This window comes from Quercus suber, unplaced genomic scaffold (genome assembly GCF_002906115.3).
Source record: "Quercus suber isolate HL8 unplaced genomic scaffold, Cork oak 2.0 scaffold_54, whole genome shotgun sequence".
In the NCBI taxonomy this organism is placed as follows: domain Eukaryota; kingdom Viridiplantae; phylum Streptophyta; class Magnoliopsida; order Fagales; family Fagaceae; genus Quercus; species Quercus suber.
The window spans coordinates 785,692-804,905 of NW_027069519.1; the positions used below are offsets into that span (position 1 = coordinate 785,692).

At 33.1% G+C, this 19,214-nt stretch overlaps 1 protein-coding gene across 1 annotated transcript; it reads right to left on the minus strand.

Moving 5' to 3' along the window:
• Positions 1-360: 360 nt before the first annotated feature.
• LOC136066995 (putative F-box protein At3g17265) lies at positions 361-1,653 on the minus strand. Its single transcript, XM_065772159.1, has 2 exons — positions 1,165-1,653; positions 361-1,017 (listed from the first exon to the last, which is right to left on the minus strand). Exons 1-2 carry the CDS (start codon positions 1,651-1,653, stop codon positions 361-363), a joined length of 1,146 nt encoding a protein of 381 aa, XP_065628231.1.
• Positions 1,654-19,214: the final 17,561 nt, after the last annotated feature.

The following is a 19,214-nucleotide window of genomic DNA, read 5'->3' on the forward strand; positions in this document are numbered from 1 at the left end:
AAAATAGTCAAAGTGTAAGTTGAATAAAAAGTTGGAGCAGTATTGATTTTCAACACGACATTCATATTTTTATCATTCTAAAGAAAATTTTTATAGAGGTATGCTGATTAGTGAGCAAAGCATAACCATTAGTATTATGACATTATTATCAAACATGAATTTTTTGACAACATTAGATGCACGCAACAAGAATTATATTATCAAACATGACATGTCAACGTTTACATGCTGTTGCTATTTACCATATAAAGAAAATTATGTCATGTATGTGCGCTATACAGCCTAAGAAGATATTTTTCTTTGAAATTTTAAACCTGTGATTACTAACTGAAGAGGATGAACAATTAAATGGAAAAAAAATTAAGACAATTCTGATTTGATACAAATTACCTGTGAACTTTCCCCAATCACAGCTTCCTTGAGTGAAACAAGGCTTGGTACGTAAGGAATCACAAAGTGGAATGGATCAATACCACAAACCTGAATTTTCCGCTCATGTCTTTTGGCATTATAGGCAGACAACTCAGAATTATGCAAAATGAATAATTCAGCACCTTCCATTGTTTCCATTTTTGTGTATAGACCATAGTTCAAAATCTGTACAGGTCCACGATTCCATATTGAATTAGTCCATTCCGCATTAGAGATAACAAACTCTTTCGTCCAAGACTGTTCGACACCATAATCCTTCATAACCCAAATTTCAACAGAATAAGAAGTAAAAAATTTCTCACATAAATAGAGGAAACCTCCTGACACTCCCAAATGCATATGCCTGATCCTCGAAAGGTCTTGAACAGGGGGTCCGGGAAATGGTTTAAATTGCTCATTCTCAATGTCAAAATGACATATGAATGTGGTATTGTTATGAGGCCGAACCAACCAATGCAGAGCACCATTCAAGGAGTCACAAAAACTTTGGTATTCTGATTTAGGAAATGAATATGGGAAATCTCCAATATTTCTCCATTTCTCTGTACCAAGTGTGTATACCTCAATCTGATGTGATTGATGCTCCTGTGTAGCATAAGATCACCTATTATCACAAATTTCTTGAATCAGCTTGTATCGTTTAGTGGTTTGGCTGAAACAAAACCCCAGTATTCTTCTTTTGAATCCATCATTCTTGGGTTGTGGAAGGGCCATGTACTCTCCTGTAATTACATTACACACGTACGTAACTGGTTTCCTGCGACAAACTGCAGTGATGCACAACAAGCCATTGCAGGAAGATTGAAATTGCAGTACCCCACCTAGATGGTTAATCTCTCTTGGCAATTGTTTCAACGGAGCAAAAGAATCATGTGTGTCCCAACCTTCAAGCTCAAGCACATACAATCTCTTATCTAAGATACTTAAATCAGCTGTGTTGCTGAAAAGAAGGCTGACAGGTGCTCTTGCGAAGTGCAGCTTAGCGAAATAAGGGTCTGAGATTATATTGAACCAGGTCTTACAAACGCACTTATATTGAAGGATGCTCGTAATGGGAAGTCTGGATAAAATATCCGTAAGTATTATACAAGGCAGTTCTGGTATTGAGTCTATTGATATATTAGTCTTCTCCTTCCTCAACCACATCTCAGTGTTCAATGTAGAGGGAAGGACTCGAAATGCAACTCCTAGCCAGATAATGAAGAAAATGGAAAAAACCATGAATATAGAGTCGAAGGACATGAGTTTGCAAAAGGTTTTGATATGCTAAATGATACTCTCACATGCAATACAGCTCTGTGAGAGAAATTTATAAACTATGCTATAAGGTCTTGAAATTTTTGTACCCCATTCGTTCTTAGTTTGTTCCTATTATTCGTTATTCCTATGTTTGTTATATAATTAAGAGATCAGAAATAAGCTGGAAATTAGGAGTAATTAATAGACAAAGAGCAATTCACGCTTTGGTTGTTATGTATTATTGTAAAAATGTTGTGGATGTAGCATCTCTTTCACTCAGAGAAATGATATCTCCACAACATTTTTACAATAAATTCTAAGTGGAAGTCTGTTACTGGTTGTTATTGTTGGGGCAAAAAAGTAATCTTAATGTTAGGTTCAAATTTGAATCAATAACAACTAATCACATGTAATTTGTTATAAAAATGTGGTAGACTAACATCTCTCATTTCACTCATATAGAGTCACAGTCACTTTTTATTTATTTATGTATTTTATCATTTGAGAAACGATAGTCACATATCTAGTTAATGAGGGATTAGGCCTTTTTAATTTTATACTTTTATTAGTCATTAACCCGTGCGATGCATGGGAATAGCTCCTGAATGTGTTTCCTAAAAAAAAAAGTCATTATTTTTAAGTTGTGGTAGTAAGCAAAAATGCATTTAAAAAAATGATATTGAAGGAAATAACATAGTTTTATTAGTTAGGTAGAATAAAGCAATGTTGTTTTATTTATTAGTTTTTTGTGGGAAGAAATAAGAGACAGAATGTTGTGCCACTAGTTTAGTTTGTATTGAATATATATATATATATATATATATATTTATATTTATATAAGATAGGTTGTAATATATATGCCAAAAGGTGCCTTTTGAAAGGGTATAACCCTTCAATTTTGATATACTAAAAGTGTCTATTGAAATGTCATAATCTTTCATATTGGATATACCAAAATGTGCATATCAAATGATTATATATAGATAGATCAACCTCCCTTTGTTTTTTTTTTTTTTTTTTTTTTTTTTTTTTTTTTTTTTTTTTTTTTTAAACCTTTGAAAACTGCAACGCAGTAGCATAGATAAAAAAAGAGAGACGGTGACAAAATGAAGGTGAGTTTATTTATTTATATTTTTATATTTTTCAAATATATTTTTTAAAGAATTTTTTTTTTTTTTTTTAAGTTTGTAATCAATTTATTGATTTAGGGCTGTTATTAATTATTTTCACGTGTTTGCAAAGTTAGGATTTGATATGTGACTTTGAGGGGGTGATATGAATATGATAGTTTGATTTTGAATAATCCCACGTTTGAAACTTTGTGAATACTTGCTTTTTTTCTTTAATATAGGGTTGTGATGTTAGGGCCGGGAAGACTCTTAAACAGTTATCACACTATGTCTCATTATCATACATTTACGTATGGATGGCTTGTGTTTATATTCTTATTTTTTTACTTTGTATTTCTGTGATTCTGTTTGGTTCAGTAACATACTTGATTTTCAGATAATGTTAGTAGTTATAACATAAAATCGTTTACGTTTTGAGTCCGAAGGTATTTGTTTTTCTAATTTGGTTTGGCTTCTGTGATGTTGTTGGAATGAATTCAATACTTTACTCGTTGATTGGTCTAACTTTCATTTAGAAAACTCTATGATTGCTTGTTGATTTTGTGTTTGTTTGTTTGTTTGTTTAGTTTTATTTTTATTTTTTTATGTGACATAAATAGTCAGCAATTGCGATAGCCATAGAACCTAATGCTATCATGCAATAATCACAAAACGTGTAAAGAAATCGTTCAGGATTATTGTTGCTAGTATTGGTGTGGCATGATTTCTAGATCTTTTCACTATTTAACAAAAAAAAAAAACCAGAATTACAAATAGCAATTTTGGAGAATACCCACAAGTTTCTAGTGTTTCTAAGAAAGATAAAAGATAAGAAGTTGAGAAGAAGTTACCAAACGAATATAAACCATTATTTATACCCAAATGATTATCACTCTTCAACAGACACCTTTTCATTTAATATGCACATTTTCGGTTAATAGACACATTTTCATTTAATAAACACTTTTTCATTCAATAGGTACATTTTCAATCAAGAGACACATTTTCATTCAACAGGCACATTTTCGGTTAACATGCACCTTTTCGTTCAAAATGCATAATTGTTCGGCGTTTCTAAATGTATACGTGGTATTAATTTATGTAGTCATGTGGTGCAGTAAGGAGTGGTCAACAAAAAGTCAAACGTTTCAGCTATTAGTTATTATATTATATAAATATAGACAAATTGTTAACCTGTGCGAGGCACGAAAAAAGCTATTGAAAGCATTTTGAAGAAAATAATATTATATTTGAGCTTAAATGTTTAGCATGCGTGCATAAATGCTTGTAAATTTAGGAGTTAACAAATAATAAACTAACAAAATCATTTTTCCATTTAATAAAACATTTGAAAGATTATATTCCCTCTAAACGTAGAATTTGTAAAATTGCCAATACATTTTTGTATCTTCTTTGTGTCAAAACATTTTTGTACATTTATTGTACTATAATTTTCCCACTAAATTTCAGTTTCTCTATGTATTAAAACAAAAATAAAATGCAATAAACATCTAATACTCATAAAAATTTAATTGAAGATTAATTTATTTTTTTAGTGATAAATAATACATAAGCAATGCAGTAAAATTTGTAAGTCATAATATTACTCTTTATATTAAATTATATTAAATGTTCAACTTCATAACCAACTGCTAAAGAATCAATGACGAAATAATGAAATGTGAAATGTCGCAGAGAAAAAATAACTAATAAAATGACAAAAGCATGTGTAGTTATGTAGGCTAACGTGTTGCCTAAAGTGAGTTAAGTAGGGAATATACTTCGACAAATAAACTCACGTGGGGCTGTTGGGAGAAAGCAGGTAATAAGTAGTGATAGATTTTTAAAAGATGAGTAGTTCTGGGGCTTAGAAGAAAGAGAGGGGCTAAGAAGTTCCTACTCCACTCCATCCATAGTTGTCAGTATCATACGATACATATCGTATCGTGTACAAAAAGTTTCGTATAATAAAAGTGTATCATAAGTGCTCATGAATTATCTGATACATAGGTGTATATCGTAGGAATCGTATTGTATCGGTGAATCGTATGTATCATACGATACATAGACATGTGGGTTTAAAATGAGTTTTTTTGTTAAAATTTGTGGTTTTATTTGATTTAAACAAGTTGTTAGAATTTTTAACACAAATTATTGGGAAACTTAATTGAGTCTAATAAAATAGCAAGTCCATGAGTTTTTATTCCTCCCTTCTCTTTCTCTTTCAAAATTTAGACTATACTCATAACACTCACTTTCATTTTGACAAATTTATTATATATGCTGTTAATAATGTATTAAATGAAAATATAATTTTTTTTTTATTTTGTTATTATTATTATGAGTCTAAAAAGCTAGAATGCTAAGAAAAAAATACAAAGAATTTCAAAAAAAAAAAAAAGGAAATAGCAAGTTTTGCTACTCAAAGTAAAGTTGCGTTTTACCTTTTTTTTTTTTTTTTTTTTTTTGCCGCACTTTGTTGACTTTGGGGGGACAAAATTTACTGTGCATGAACAGTGCGTGCACTGTTCACGCACTATTCACGCAATATTTAACATTAAAAGTGGGTCCCACAATACTATTCACACATTTAAAAATTATTTTGCTACAGTGTTTTCTGCAACAATCATTTTTTATCAACTTTCAGCAACAATAAGTACTATCCAAACGGACTCTTAGTGTTAGGTTCAAATTTGAACCAATAACAACTAACCACTTGTGATTTGTTGTAAAAAATATTATGGATGTAGCATTTTTTTTTTCTCCCATTTTTGGCAATACCATTGCCAAAATTGGTTTCCATTTCGGGCAATACGGGCAAAACATGAATTTTGGTAATCTCATTACCAAAATTCATTTTTCTCTCTCTTCTGACACATTGTACTTTTTCTTGCAATTTCGGTAACATCGTTGTCAAAATTTAGTCTCTTTTCTCATTTTACCAAATAACTTTAATCAGTATCTATAACACCAATAACCTCCTTTTTTTACAATTTTTATCTAAAAGATTCCTAGAACACCACCTCTTAAAAAAAAATCCCACCTTGACATAGTACTTCAAAATACGTGTGCAACAAAACATATGAATTTTTTTTATTATTCCAACATTTGAATATTTTATAAAAAGTACCACCCATGATATCACAATCACATACTTAATGAAGGGGTATATGATATGATGGGCCTCTCGTTTATTTTGTTTTGATGCGAAAATGCTGTGACACTTGTTACTGACTACCTCTTGGTGAATTAATTTTGTACTAGTAGTCATGAAGTACGAATAGGAATAGCAACATATAAGAATCATACGGAAAAACATGTTGACAAATAATAACATCGTAGTTATGTTTTTTAGGTAAAAGGAAGTTGGGGAAATTAAATTGTCTTCACCACAATGGCTTGAAACCTTTAATTTCTATAAAGGACAAAATTTAATTATAAAATAGGTTGTAACTTTATATTATAACTTTATTCAATATCTTTTTGAAAGAGGTGAATTTTAACAAATTCACTATTGGATTACATATTCTTCTTATATTCTCCATACTTGCAAAATTTCTAAAAAATTAAAAACCAATAGCTATGTCATCAATAAGTTGTTTAAATTGCAAATTTTTATAGTTTAAAATTATGCATAAAATATAAATTTATAGATCATATAGTAAATAATATCTGATTGACACAAAATTTGACATATATACTAAGAGTATAAAGAACATGCAATTCAACAATTAGATTTTCAAAATATGTAGTAATTTTTTTTTTTTATAGTAAAGTTGTAGCCATAAGCTACAATCAATTTTGTAGCTAAACTTTGTCATTTCTATAAAGAACAAGAAATAATATCATTGGACAATAACTAAGGTTGGTGACGCGATTAATTTGAAAAAATAAAAAATAAAAAATAAAAAATTTTGGTGATGCTGACAATAGAGAGGTTTCCAATAAAATCAAAATTCAAGATTGAGACAATTCAATTGAGGTCTTAGCTATATAACATATAGAATCATTGTTTAATAAACAGTTAGATATTAATATACCCTTATTTACCTTTTACAATGCCTTATTTAATTGATTGGATACACTACTTATTAATATCCCCTTCATGAATTCTAACAATAAAACTTTCATAAAGATAAAGAGAATTCCAATTGAAAGAAATAAAGATATGAGTTTATTATGCATCAAAGTTTTATTGTTGGGAAGGCAAATAAGGGTATATTAATGTCTACATGTTCATTGTTAAAGCTCTCTCAAAAAAAAAAAAAAAAAAAAAGTTCATTGTAAAAGGTTTTTATTTTTGGGAGGGTAATAATAAATTGAGATACTCCAAATGAAGGTATTAATATAATATATAGACACTAATTATTAGAAACTTAAACTTATGAATTTGGGTCCAATTATATTATATTAATTTTTTAACATATTTTTTTTCAATGTGAGACTTCCAATCACCATGTATACCTAGAAATCTCCCCCCTTTCCCTCAAGTGTGAGTCATTATCTCTTTATGAGCTTCAAGACCTTTTGTCATGGACTATGAACAAGTCCCATTAGCCCTTCTTAGTCTATATACTTTTTCGTTTCACTACGTGTTATCCATGGGCTCGTGTACACCATCCATAGGAACCACATGCTAGCTCCACATATTCATCCATGAGAATTTCGTACATCTAAGTCCATGGAAGCCTTACATTGTCATTCTTCTCTTGAGCCAACACCATTAGCAATATTAAATTTTTGAGCTTCTAAAAAAAAACATTTGGATGGACTTTTTGGGCTAATCTTATGTGATGCAAAATAATTAAGAACACGTACTCCTACCCTACTCCAACTACAAAAGGGACCTTTGACAACATTTGTAAGGTTAAAATTAATCAACCATTGTGTTGGCTTTATTCCGTGCCAAATTTTCTTGTAATTTAGCAATTAGTAACCCTATATTTAGGTGGGAATCATGTAAGGGTAGTGAGTGAAAGAGTGTGAAGAAATACTCAAGATTGTGCAAGGATGCAGAGACTTGCAACTGGGACTCGTGGGTGACTCGTGACTGGCAAGCCGCTAATTGCAGCACACGAGTGAAGCGTGCGAGAAGATGAACAGTCGCGCCAGCTGGAGCACTACAGGACAAAAAGTCCAGCCTGGCTGTTTTGTTATCTCACGGCTTGAACTCGTGACTCAGTCAAGTCGCGAGGCCAAGTTGCCAGCCAGCCCTATTTTGAAAAACCTGACCCTTCGTATTTCACTCTCACCCTAGTATAAATACCCCTTATACCCACGAAATTTAGAGAGCTTCCAGAGAGAATTTTGAGAGAGAAACCTTAGAGAAAAACAAGATTGATTCATCCACAATCTTTACATAGAGATTCTTCAAATTCCTCTACTATCATCCTCTCCATTGTTACATTATTGAGAGGTTCTTACCCAACTCTTTTTCTCACCATACCTACATATGTGAGAAGGCTATTTGGTGCTTTGGGAAGCAGTTAAGAAGGGACCAATGGTTATTGATTGATGCTATGGGCTATAGTGAAATCCGGTAAGCTAGAAAAGACAAAGATTTGACGTAACCTCGTTGGAGCAAGAAGCTTGGAGGGCTTAGATACACTGGGTAGATTAGGCTTGAGGGTCTATTGCTGTTCATATATTCTAACTTCATTTTCTAGTGAATTATTGACCGCTTGGAGGGCGGTAGAGAGGTTTTACGCCGAGGGCTTCGGTTTCCTTTTCAATAACACATCGTTGTGTTGTCCTTGTGTTTGCATCTCTCTTCCCTTGATCTTTGCCATTTAATTTCTACTGTGGATGTGATTTTATTTGGTTTAGATTGTTTATCAATTCTGGTTTAACCTTATAATCATTTTCTGCACATACATTGTTCGATATAAAGCTTGAATTAATAATTTGTAATTTAGGAGTCTAAACGTTCATAGTGGTTTATACACTATTTAAACATTCAATTGATATTAGAGCGGGTGTACTCTCTGTGGTTTGAACACCTTAGTGCTATCCTTGACCCTTTTTGAGATGAATCGGTCTCAATCTTTAAATGCTCCACCATATTTTGATGGTAGCAACTATAGCTTTTGGAAATTCAGGATGAAGGCATTGTTGTGTTCTAGGGATGAAACCGTTTAGGATGCGATGGATATTGGATGGACTAGGCTAGAGGCTGCCAAATCCACATGGGTTAAGGCAACCCTCGCGGCGTCTAATGCAAATAGCAAAGCACTTAATGCTATTTTTTGTGGTGTGTCTCCAGAAAAATTCCATAGGATATCTCACATTTCTATTGCCAAGGAGGCATGGCAGATATTGGAGACCATGTATGAGGGAACAAAGAAAGTGAAGAATACCAAGTTACAGATGCTAACCACTCGTTTCGAGGAGCTAAAAATGAGTGAGGACGAGTCATTTGACTCTTTCTATAGCAAGTTGTGAGAGATCGTTCCCCCAGCCCGTTTTTATAAATGTTGGGCAAAACCTACGTGAATGGGTGGAGTCGTATTATTGCCTCTCAAAATGAAGGTTCGACTAGTTATATTTTCCCCTTTAAATTAAGAGTTTTACAATGGAGTCGCCATTTATTTAATTATTGGGATACATAAGAAAACCAAAATTAAAAAATTCCTCATTTTATTAATTTTCTATTGAATTTACATTGATCATAGGAAAATTACATGGCTTTGGTCCTAGATATAATCTAAGATAAAGTACATGGTTTTGTTTCCTAACTACAATCTAAAAATCGAAAATTACATGGATAAGCATTTGATCTACTAACCCTTGATCTAAGTTCGGAGGCAATGTTACAAGGTGGGAAGGCATTAGGCACCCACCTTGCGTTGTGAAACTGGTCTTCTAAACTATGGTGGCCAACATTCATATTATATCATCCAATATGTCAATCAATTTACATGTTGAATTCAATGTGTGTGCATGTGAGAAACCCTAATTCAATTTATTAAGAATTGTATTTGGATTGAAAAATAAATTCTAGTGAATGTGTGTGGATGGTGATAACCTAGATTCAAAGATTTGAAAGAATTATTAAACAAACATGTTTTTCATATTTTTGATGTGGATTTAAGATTAAAACTAGTGATATGCATGAACATGTGATGAACAACCAAGAACATGTGAAGAACATATAAAAACAATTAAGAACATTCAAACATATTTAAGAAAATTTAAATGATTACTATCATACTTTAATCTAAAACTCTCATCAAGGCAACACAAAAAACAATTAGAAAAAGAGATTATACCTTCATGCAATATCCATATGGTAGAGGAGGAGACTTTTGAGGGAGATCCTAGGGGTGGAGGAAAAGAAACGTTAGGAGAGGGAGAGTGAGTCTCACTCAATACTTTGAGACTCAGGAAGACCAAGATATGACAAAACTACTCAACTTTACTAGAACTCAAGAGAGGCGAAGAGAGAGGGGTTTTTGTGTAGGAATAAAAGAGGGGGAGGGTTTATATAGTAGTGGTAAAGGAAATATGAATGGAAGACCATTTAATAAGGGTTGACAAAGAATCATTAACCTAGACCTCATTTTAGTCTTGGAAAAAATCTAGTGCATTAAATGAAAAGATTGATGGGAGTGAAGAGCAAGCCAAAATTCGGTTTTCCCGTAGCTGTTGTAACAGCTTGTAGAGCCAAATTCGAAAAATCATATATGACTCAATTCTGATTGGAATTGTCTCGTTCTTATGCTCAAATTGAAGACCTGGATGTCTAGTTTCTGGAAAAATTAACCTCATTCATAGATTCAAAATATTCTAAGAGATATTGATATAATGGTGAGCAGAGATCATTTGTTAGAAAATAGTTTCAGCACAATTAAGATTAATAGATCCCAAATTAGCTCATAATTAACATTAAATGGATCCAATCACTCCTATTTCAGACTTAATTGGTACCAAATTTACTCTAATTAAAAGATAATTGCACAAATTACTCATTGAATAATTAATATTTAACTATCTAATTAATTAGGTATATGCAACCTCACCATAAAATGTAGTCCTAACCAATCAAATTATGACACGTCATTAATTTCAAATTGATTACACTTATAACCAATTAAAATAAATTGTTCATAATCACATATAGTAGGATTAAATTTGTAATAGTGCATCTTAGCCATTAAAACTTGATTTGATGATAACTCTCAATCTAGTGGTCCGATTAAGGCTTATGACTAGTCGATTTGATTGTTACAACATCAAGATCATTTTAGTGAAATGAGATTAAGGATCTAATGGTCAGAATCAAGATACATATTTTCAAGGCAAAATTACCCTTTTACCTTCCATGTGAGGTTAAATACGAGTTGCAAAATGGGGTGTCAATATAAGCTGAATGAAATAGTTATCGACAAGTTCAACTTGGAGAAGAAAATGAAGGACTCTAAAGTTGTAAGGAAAATCCTTCGTTCGTTGTCGGAGAGTTTTCGTGCCAAAGTGACAGCAATTGAAGAGAGTAAGGACCTTGATGATATCAAAGTCCAAGAAATGATTGGCTCACTTCAAACCTATGAATTGTCATTGCCCATACAAAGGAAGAGCAAATCTCTTGCTCTTCAGATAGTTAAGGAAAGGGACGAAGCTCACGACTCATCAGATGAGGATGTTATCGATAAAGATGTGGCATATTTGGTGAAGAACTTCCGAAAGTTCTTAAAATTCAAGAACAATGGAATATTTGGCGGTAAAGGGAAATTCCAAAATTTCAAGAAGGAGAAAATGAATTCAAAAGGAAAGATGGAAAGGAATCCTAATCCACACAAGGAATCACTAGCTTCGAGTGCAACGGATACAGACATTTCAAGAAAGAGTGTCCCAACTATTTGAAATCGAAGGGCAAGGCGTATGCTATAACTCTTAGTAACTCGGATTCATCCAATTCTAATTCTGAGGAAAGCTGTGACGAAAAAGGGAATTACTCCGCTTTTATGACCATTGCTCATGTTAAGTCTTCAAAGAACTTGAATTTGCTTGTACAAGAGCTTAGGAAGCATAGTGATGAGGAATCAATGAGAATTGTTGAAGAATTAGATGGTGAAGAAGATGAGAGCTCAGGGGGTCTTCAAGAAAACTTCAATCACTCCTTGAGAAATTAGGAGAATATGTACATGTGGCCAAGGCAGCTGTGAAAAAGATGAAGAAGGCAGAGGAGGATTATAGAAGTCTCCTGGTGCTACATAAGTAGGCAATTTGTGAGATAGAGACACTGAATAGAGAGTTGACTAAAGCCTATTCAAAGATAAAGTTTCTTGAGCTTGAGGTAGTTCAAGCAAATGCCAAGGTAGAGAGAGTCTCCACCAAGAAACTAGATGATGTTATTTCCTCTCAAAAACAATTTTCAGACAAATCCGGGTTGGGATATACCGGAGAAAGTAGTTTAGTTGTTAAAATCACAAAAGAAGTGAAGTTTGTGCAAACCAAAGAACCTGTAATGGCTACCTCTACACCTAAGATAGTAAGAGATGAAAAGAGGAAGAATGTGGCTGATCAAAGGGTGTGGAACAAGTCCCGTAATCAATCAGTGATCAAACCTGAAGTTAGAGGAAAATCTCTTCCAAGATCACAAAGAGGTCCGAGAACGAACCATTTTTGCTATCATTGTGGACTTCAAGGACACACTAAACCGAATTGTCATAAGCTTAGAGTATTGAAGGATGCAAATGATCAAAGGTCAAAAGGACCAAGAAATGACAAGAGGACTTGGGCTATTGAGTCATCAAGAGGTCAAAATGGTGATCCCGGTGTGATGGACATGATGAAGATGATCGGTGCATTCATTACCTGCTTGGAAAGCTTTACTAGAAGGTTGAAAGTCTTAACTCTCATACCCAATCCTATAGGGATGTCAACCTAAATGCACGTGACGTGTGGGTGAAGAGGGGTACTCATGCATAAGCATTACAACATGTCCATGCATTAATTTTTCCTATACTTTGTGAATATGCTTGGTTGTGTGCTTTTTGCTGGTTTGTGTTGAAGATTGGTTGGTTATTTACTTATTTCCTTTTAAAATGTTTTTAGATTGCTGTTTTTTATCAATCTTTTCTTACTTTTATGTCAAAAATCCAAAAACACATAAAAAGTAGAAAATCCAAAAAGTTTGATCGATTTTGTTGAGTTTTGTCTTAAAACATGTTTTGCTTTGTACTTTTGTACTAATGGCTTTATGCATCTACGAGTTTGGCTTGTTTCCTATGCACTCATATCATTGTGGGAGAAATCTTGAAATCTATGTGACTGTTGTAAATAGATCTTCAACCTTGTTATGAATGATTAGTGAATGGTTTTATTGATCTTGAGACATGCATAGACTTGTGCCTATATATCTTCTCACTATTTTATTTTATTGTTTTTAATTAAAGAGCTCACCAAATGTAAGTCTCCAAATAAAAAGAGATATTGAGCTGCAAAAACTTGTCGCATATACTAGTATTTGACTAGGAAAAAGGGAAAGCGACCAAAAATAAATTGTATGATGCCCAAGAAGCCAAAGGCTAACTCATCAAAATAAAATATCAAAAATTTCAGGCATTGATCTCACAATGAGATGTGTTGACTCAAAAAGATCAAATGATATGTTGAACATGGAGCCAAATGAAAAGCTTTAAAAATATTGTTTTCAAGTTCATGTGGGAGGTCATATATACATATTTCTATAATTGAGATGAGTTACATTATCTAGTGCTAGTTATGTATGCCTTGATTGAATTGATCATTGAAACTTCACATTAGACTAAGGACTATCTCATTTCTAATATCCATACACATCACACATGTCTATGTTCAATGAATGCCATATTAATTTGTGTGATTGTACTTGTTTAAATGTGTTTTCACATGCACAATCTTTGTTGATCAAACACAAAAAGATTTTTGAGTCTTTTAGTTTTTTTTGGAAAGTTTTTTTTTTTTTTTTTTTTTTTTTTTTTTTTTTTTTTTTTTTACTGGTATGTGTTTGGAATAAAAACTAGGGATGAGAATGGTATTAACCTCATGTTTCCAGGAATTCAACATCCTTTCCAAGAGATCTTTTCCCGTTGTTTTAGCGGCTGTTTTTGTATACACATGTGATATTCTTAAAACTTCTTCTTTCCTTTTTGTTCACATGTGATTTGAAGAGAGAAACCATTACTTCTATGTGTGTTCTTTCAGAGTGTTGATGACCTAAGAGAGGTTTTGGAGTAGAGGCTCTAATCTAGATTATTCTTGGTCTATGCATGTTTGAAAAAGCTGGTTTGACTGGATGGGCTATGCACACACACACTCCAAAAGTGAAGCTAGTGAAAGCTCTTTAATATGATGAATAGTATCCCAACTCAAAAATTGAAAGTTCATTTGTATGATATAATGATAAAGAAAACTAACATTTGCTGCAAGAATTTTCAGGGAACCTTTGACTTTTGTGGGTAGAGTCACTGCAAACCCTCACGAGAGTAAACTCGTCCACTAGGGTGACCTAGGGGTTCAAAGACTTGCTGCACATGGGAAGTGCAGTCGTGTAGCCTACGAAAGTGGCTTGTATTTTAGTTTTAATTTTTCACTTTTAGTAGACATGGGTGCTTTGTGGATTGCTAGGGACTAGCAAGATTTAAGTTGGGGGGTGTGATAACGCCTTAAAATATTTACTTGTTATATATTTATGTGGACGTTATCTCCTTATTACTATGCTTAATTTGTATAATTAAGCCATGATTTGTATTAGTCTCTATTATTTATCTTTACATAATTTCTTGAATAAGATGCTATTCATTGTGTGTAATTTTCTACTTTCAGGCAATCATGTGAGAAAGATAAGTTTACAGGAATTTGTGAGAGAATGGAGGTCAAACTACAATTAAAGTGGAGCTAAAGGACCATGCTTAAATGTCTAAGGAGGTGCAGCTGGAGTGCTTGGATCATCTAACATGATTGGAAGCTTCAAATAAGGAAAGAAATCAAAGAGGCAGAATCTGAAAATGAAAAATTTGATTTGAGCACTGATCCGTATTTTGGGTGTATCTCTCTCGTCAAAAATCTAATTGACACAAGACCAGATGGGTTGGAACCGTGACTTAAATATCTACAACTTTCCAGTTTTGAGTTTTTCGAAATTCTTAATTTTTGAAGGCCAAAATTAACTCACAAGTTACTACTATAAACCTGGACGGAAATTTAAATAGTGAAAAGTTTTATTTTCTTTGGACACTTAGACATTAGGGTTTTAGAAGGGAGACGGAGAACGAATTTTGGAAAAGAAAACCTTGTATTTTTCTTTCTCTAATGGCAGCCTAAACTCTTTGCTAGGGCTAGGGGTTATGTTTCTTCTGTACGGTATGAACATTCAATGTGATTCTTTCTAGGATTTTATCAATGACATATTTGATTGTTTAGAGGAATTTCTAATAGTTTCAAATAGAAATCATGTTTTAAAATGAATGGGTTTTTCTGAAAATTTTTCTAACCGCATTATTAATCGAGGTTATCATGCATTCTTGAATTGTCTCAGTTCAACCGAATCATAAGTTTTTAATTGTATAAGAACAATCAATTATGAAATATATATTTTCTTAGATCACAAAGAATTTCATATCAATATAGGGAAACACCCCGATGCCCTAGTATTTACATTATTGATTTAAATCAGTTTTTATTATTACTCTTGTTAACAATCACCAAGCAAAAGTATTTTTCTTCTTCACCCAAATTACTGTTTAATTATATTGTCTTTGAATTTACCCTGCTCCTTGTGGTTCGACCTCGGTACTCCGAGAATTATATTGCTACGATCTCCTGCACTTTGGAGTGAGCAAGCAACCTTCAAGTCGTAAAAAACACTTAAAAAAAAAAATTCAAAATTTTTGTTTTAAGTGTTCTGGCGGCTGGTCCTGCCGACTTGCATGCAACTTGACTCAGTCGCAAAAATCGCGTGTGTTGAGCAAATTGATCAGTTTTAAAACTCACGTGTGTTTTCCCTATTTGAACCTTTCTCAATCTCACCGTATTTCTCACATAAACCACCATTGCTGTCCATCATTTATGATTCCATCTTCAAGGAAAGGGTGAACATGTCTTCATTCAAGAGAGCAGCTGTAAAAGGGGGCAGCAGCAAAGGGAAAGAGCCTGTCATTGATGTTGATGAACTCTCACCTAGAGCAAAGAGGACCCGTTCATCATTAGGAGTGTTCGATCCTAACAAATTCAGATCTTATGTTGCCTTTCAGACTCATGAGAATTACTTAAGAAATGCTACACTGTTGGTTGAAAGGGTCATCAACCTTCTCTTTTTGACACCAACATTCCTAAATGGTTTGCTCACAAAGATTGGAATTGCCTTCTCTCTGACTTTAATGAAACATATGCGAGTTCGGTAAAAGAGTTTTATGTCATTGCAATTATTGAAGGCGAAGAACTCAAATGCTGGTTTAGACGAAAAAGTTTCTCAATCTCTCCTGCATATCTGGCTGAGATTCTTCACATCAACTGGCCAATGTTTAAACACTCACCGGTGTATGATGATTTATGTCCAGATGAGGACCTACTTAGGGATGCTCTTGGAAAAGACTTGGAATTCTCGTCAAATGGGAACTCAGTCAGTGTTTCCTCTCTTCCTCCGAAATTGAGGGTGCTTACAATCATCATGTTTCACAACTTATACCCATTATCTAGCACCGGGTATATGAACCTTGGACGTGCCCTCTTTCTTCATGATTTGATGTCTAATGTAGAGATTGACATTTGTGCACATATCTTTCATATTCTACGCAAAACGGTTCTTTGAACTGAATCAAGGATATGCATTCCTTTTTGCTGCCTCATTTCTAGGATATTGAAACTCAAAGGAATTCATCCATCAATAGATGAGTCTCCCTGCACAAAACTAGCTCCAATCAACATGCGTACGTACAATGCTAGTATTGGTCATAGTCGGAAGGGAATCAAAACAGAAACTTCAGCATCTCACAGTGGTTCATGCTCTAGCTCATCCACATTTGACTAGAAACTAGACAACATTGTGGCATCTATCCATGAGTTGTGCACCAAGATGTCCGGACTTACATCTATCTTGCACCATCTCAACATTCAGTAAGATAGGAAGTTCACCTCCATCCAAACTCAATTGAATTAGATTCAAAGAAAGCTAGAAAGGGGTGAGGACTAGCTATTCCATGACAAAAAGGGGGAGATGATGTTGGCAGGGGGAGTACAATGATAGGGGGAGAAACAGCTGGATCAAAGGGGGAGATTTTAGCAAGAATGCCTATGTTTAATATTTTGATTCATGCTTCATATTAGCATATTTCAGTCTTTATGTTTTGTTATTTAGTTTAGGTTTTGGTTTGTACCTGTTGCTTTTGTAAACTTTTAAGGTTTATGTACCCATGCTTTATATCTTTAGTACTTGTTGTTAAATGTCATGCATTTTCTTTAAGTACATCACTCTTGTGCCTTTGTTGGATTTTATATCCTTAATGCAATTTTTTAGTGTTGTTGCATTAGTTGAGTGTTGGACATGCAAATGATACTTTACAATTGAGCTTATTAGCTTGCATGTTTGGATGTTCATTCCATGTGTGAATGAGCATTGTGATAACTTTTTACAGTGATTGTTCGTTTTTGGTCAAGCCTTGATTTATTACTTGTTTCCATTTTGCTTAATCGCATTGTACTTGCTCCATATGCATTACAAGTTTTTTGCAAACAATGATCATATTGTGTTGTGTTTCAGGAGATACTTGTTCTTATGGTTCAAGAGTTTCATAGATTCTAGAGTTAGGTGTGAGTGAGTTTTGTTCAACTATTCCCAACTCACGCTTAAGTCTAAAATTTATTGTAGGGTTTTGTCCATGGTTTTAAAAACCGGTACGGTGAAAGAACCGGAAAAACAGCTAAATACCGATTTTATGGTTGGACCGGGGTCCAACCGATGGTCGAACCGGTGACGTCATAAATAATTTAATTATTATTTATTTAAATTATATAAATAATTAATAATTTTTTAATATACTAAAAGTCTAAAACTAACAAACCTATAATAACAAATATGTTTCCTTTTAAAAAAAAAGCCAATGGACTGGTCACAACATAGCACTCAGCAATAGAGGGTCCAAAGACTTTGAACCTGCTTTAGAAACATCAACTGTAAAGCTAAGCAAAAAAACCAAATCAATATGTAAATATGTATCCTTTTTGACTTATTAAAGCAAAAAAAAAACCTAAGCAATCTCAACATGACTCAAATCAATAAGTATTAACATTAACATTACAAAATAATTATCCTGAAATTCTAATAAACTTTCAACAAAACCAAATAAATAAGTTCATTAGTTATTACATTTACATCCAAATGGCAAATAACAAATAAGTTCATTACAACCAACAACTAAGTTTTAAAGTTTCAAACAAACAACTAAGTTTTAAAGTTTCAAACAAACAACAACTAAGTTTTAAAACCCAAGCCTCATTTGTTATGAAGATAATCGAAATCAATATCATCATGTGAACCAAATGCTCCACCACTAGCATCATAATCATCATCCTCATCCTCATCTTCTTCATCTTCAACATGAAATAGGATGATTTTTATCTCTAAATCCGGGAGGAGCATCATCTTCATCACCAAATGATTCCAAATTGATGTCATCATCATCCTCAATCACTTCATTGTCCATATCTATACAAATTCCAAAACCAAATAACAATAAATGAAATAACAATTCTCATAATCATTTCTCATAAATCATAAATAGTCTAATTAAAATGCAACTAGGCAAAGAATTGTTATAAGCTAACCTCTTTGTACATGGCTAGAAGACCCTTCTTCAATTGGATAGGCTCCCTCTTCATATAATGCATTCTCTATCTCCTCATGATCCAGAAATGGAGGTTCCTCATCTTCCACTACCCAAAATTCAGTTTTATCGATACTTGCATAATCAATAGGATCAAAATTGAACTTCTTCCTTTTGACTCTATCATAAGAGGAACATAATGAATAATTTAATTAGTAACCAAATCACTTATATTTCACAATCACAAAGAACCCACTTGACCAAATCAGTGAATCACTCATATTTTCCCACAAAAACATTGAAACAAAGAGATTATATAATATATACCTTTCTTTCAGTCGGTAGTTATAATGAACGAACACAATATCATTAAGTCGTTGATGCTCCAATCTATTTCTTCTTTTGGTATGTATTTGTTCAAAAGCACTCCAATTCCGCTCACATCCCGAAGAGGCAGCTGTTTGGCTAAGGATTCGAATTGCAAACTTTTGTAAGGTTGGAGCACAAGATCCAAACAACTTCCACCACTCATCTAAGTTCCATATACAACATAAAACAAAGATACAATGAATCAATAAACACAACTATACTTATCCCAAAAATATAAAAAAGAGCTATGATCTTTAAAACATAT

Coding starts and splice junctions, on each gene's coding strand:
- LOC136066995 (XM_065772159.1), bottom strand. CDS start 1,653: ATGGTTTTTTCCATTTTCTTCATTATCTGGCTAGGAGTTGCATTTCGA. Junction 1,018..1,164: donor CAGTTACGTACGTGTGTAAT/GTAATTACAGGA, acceptor TATGCTACACAG/GAGCATCAATCACATCAGAT.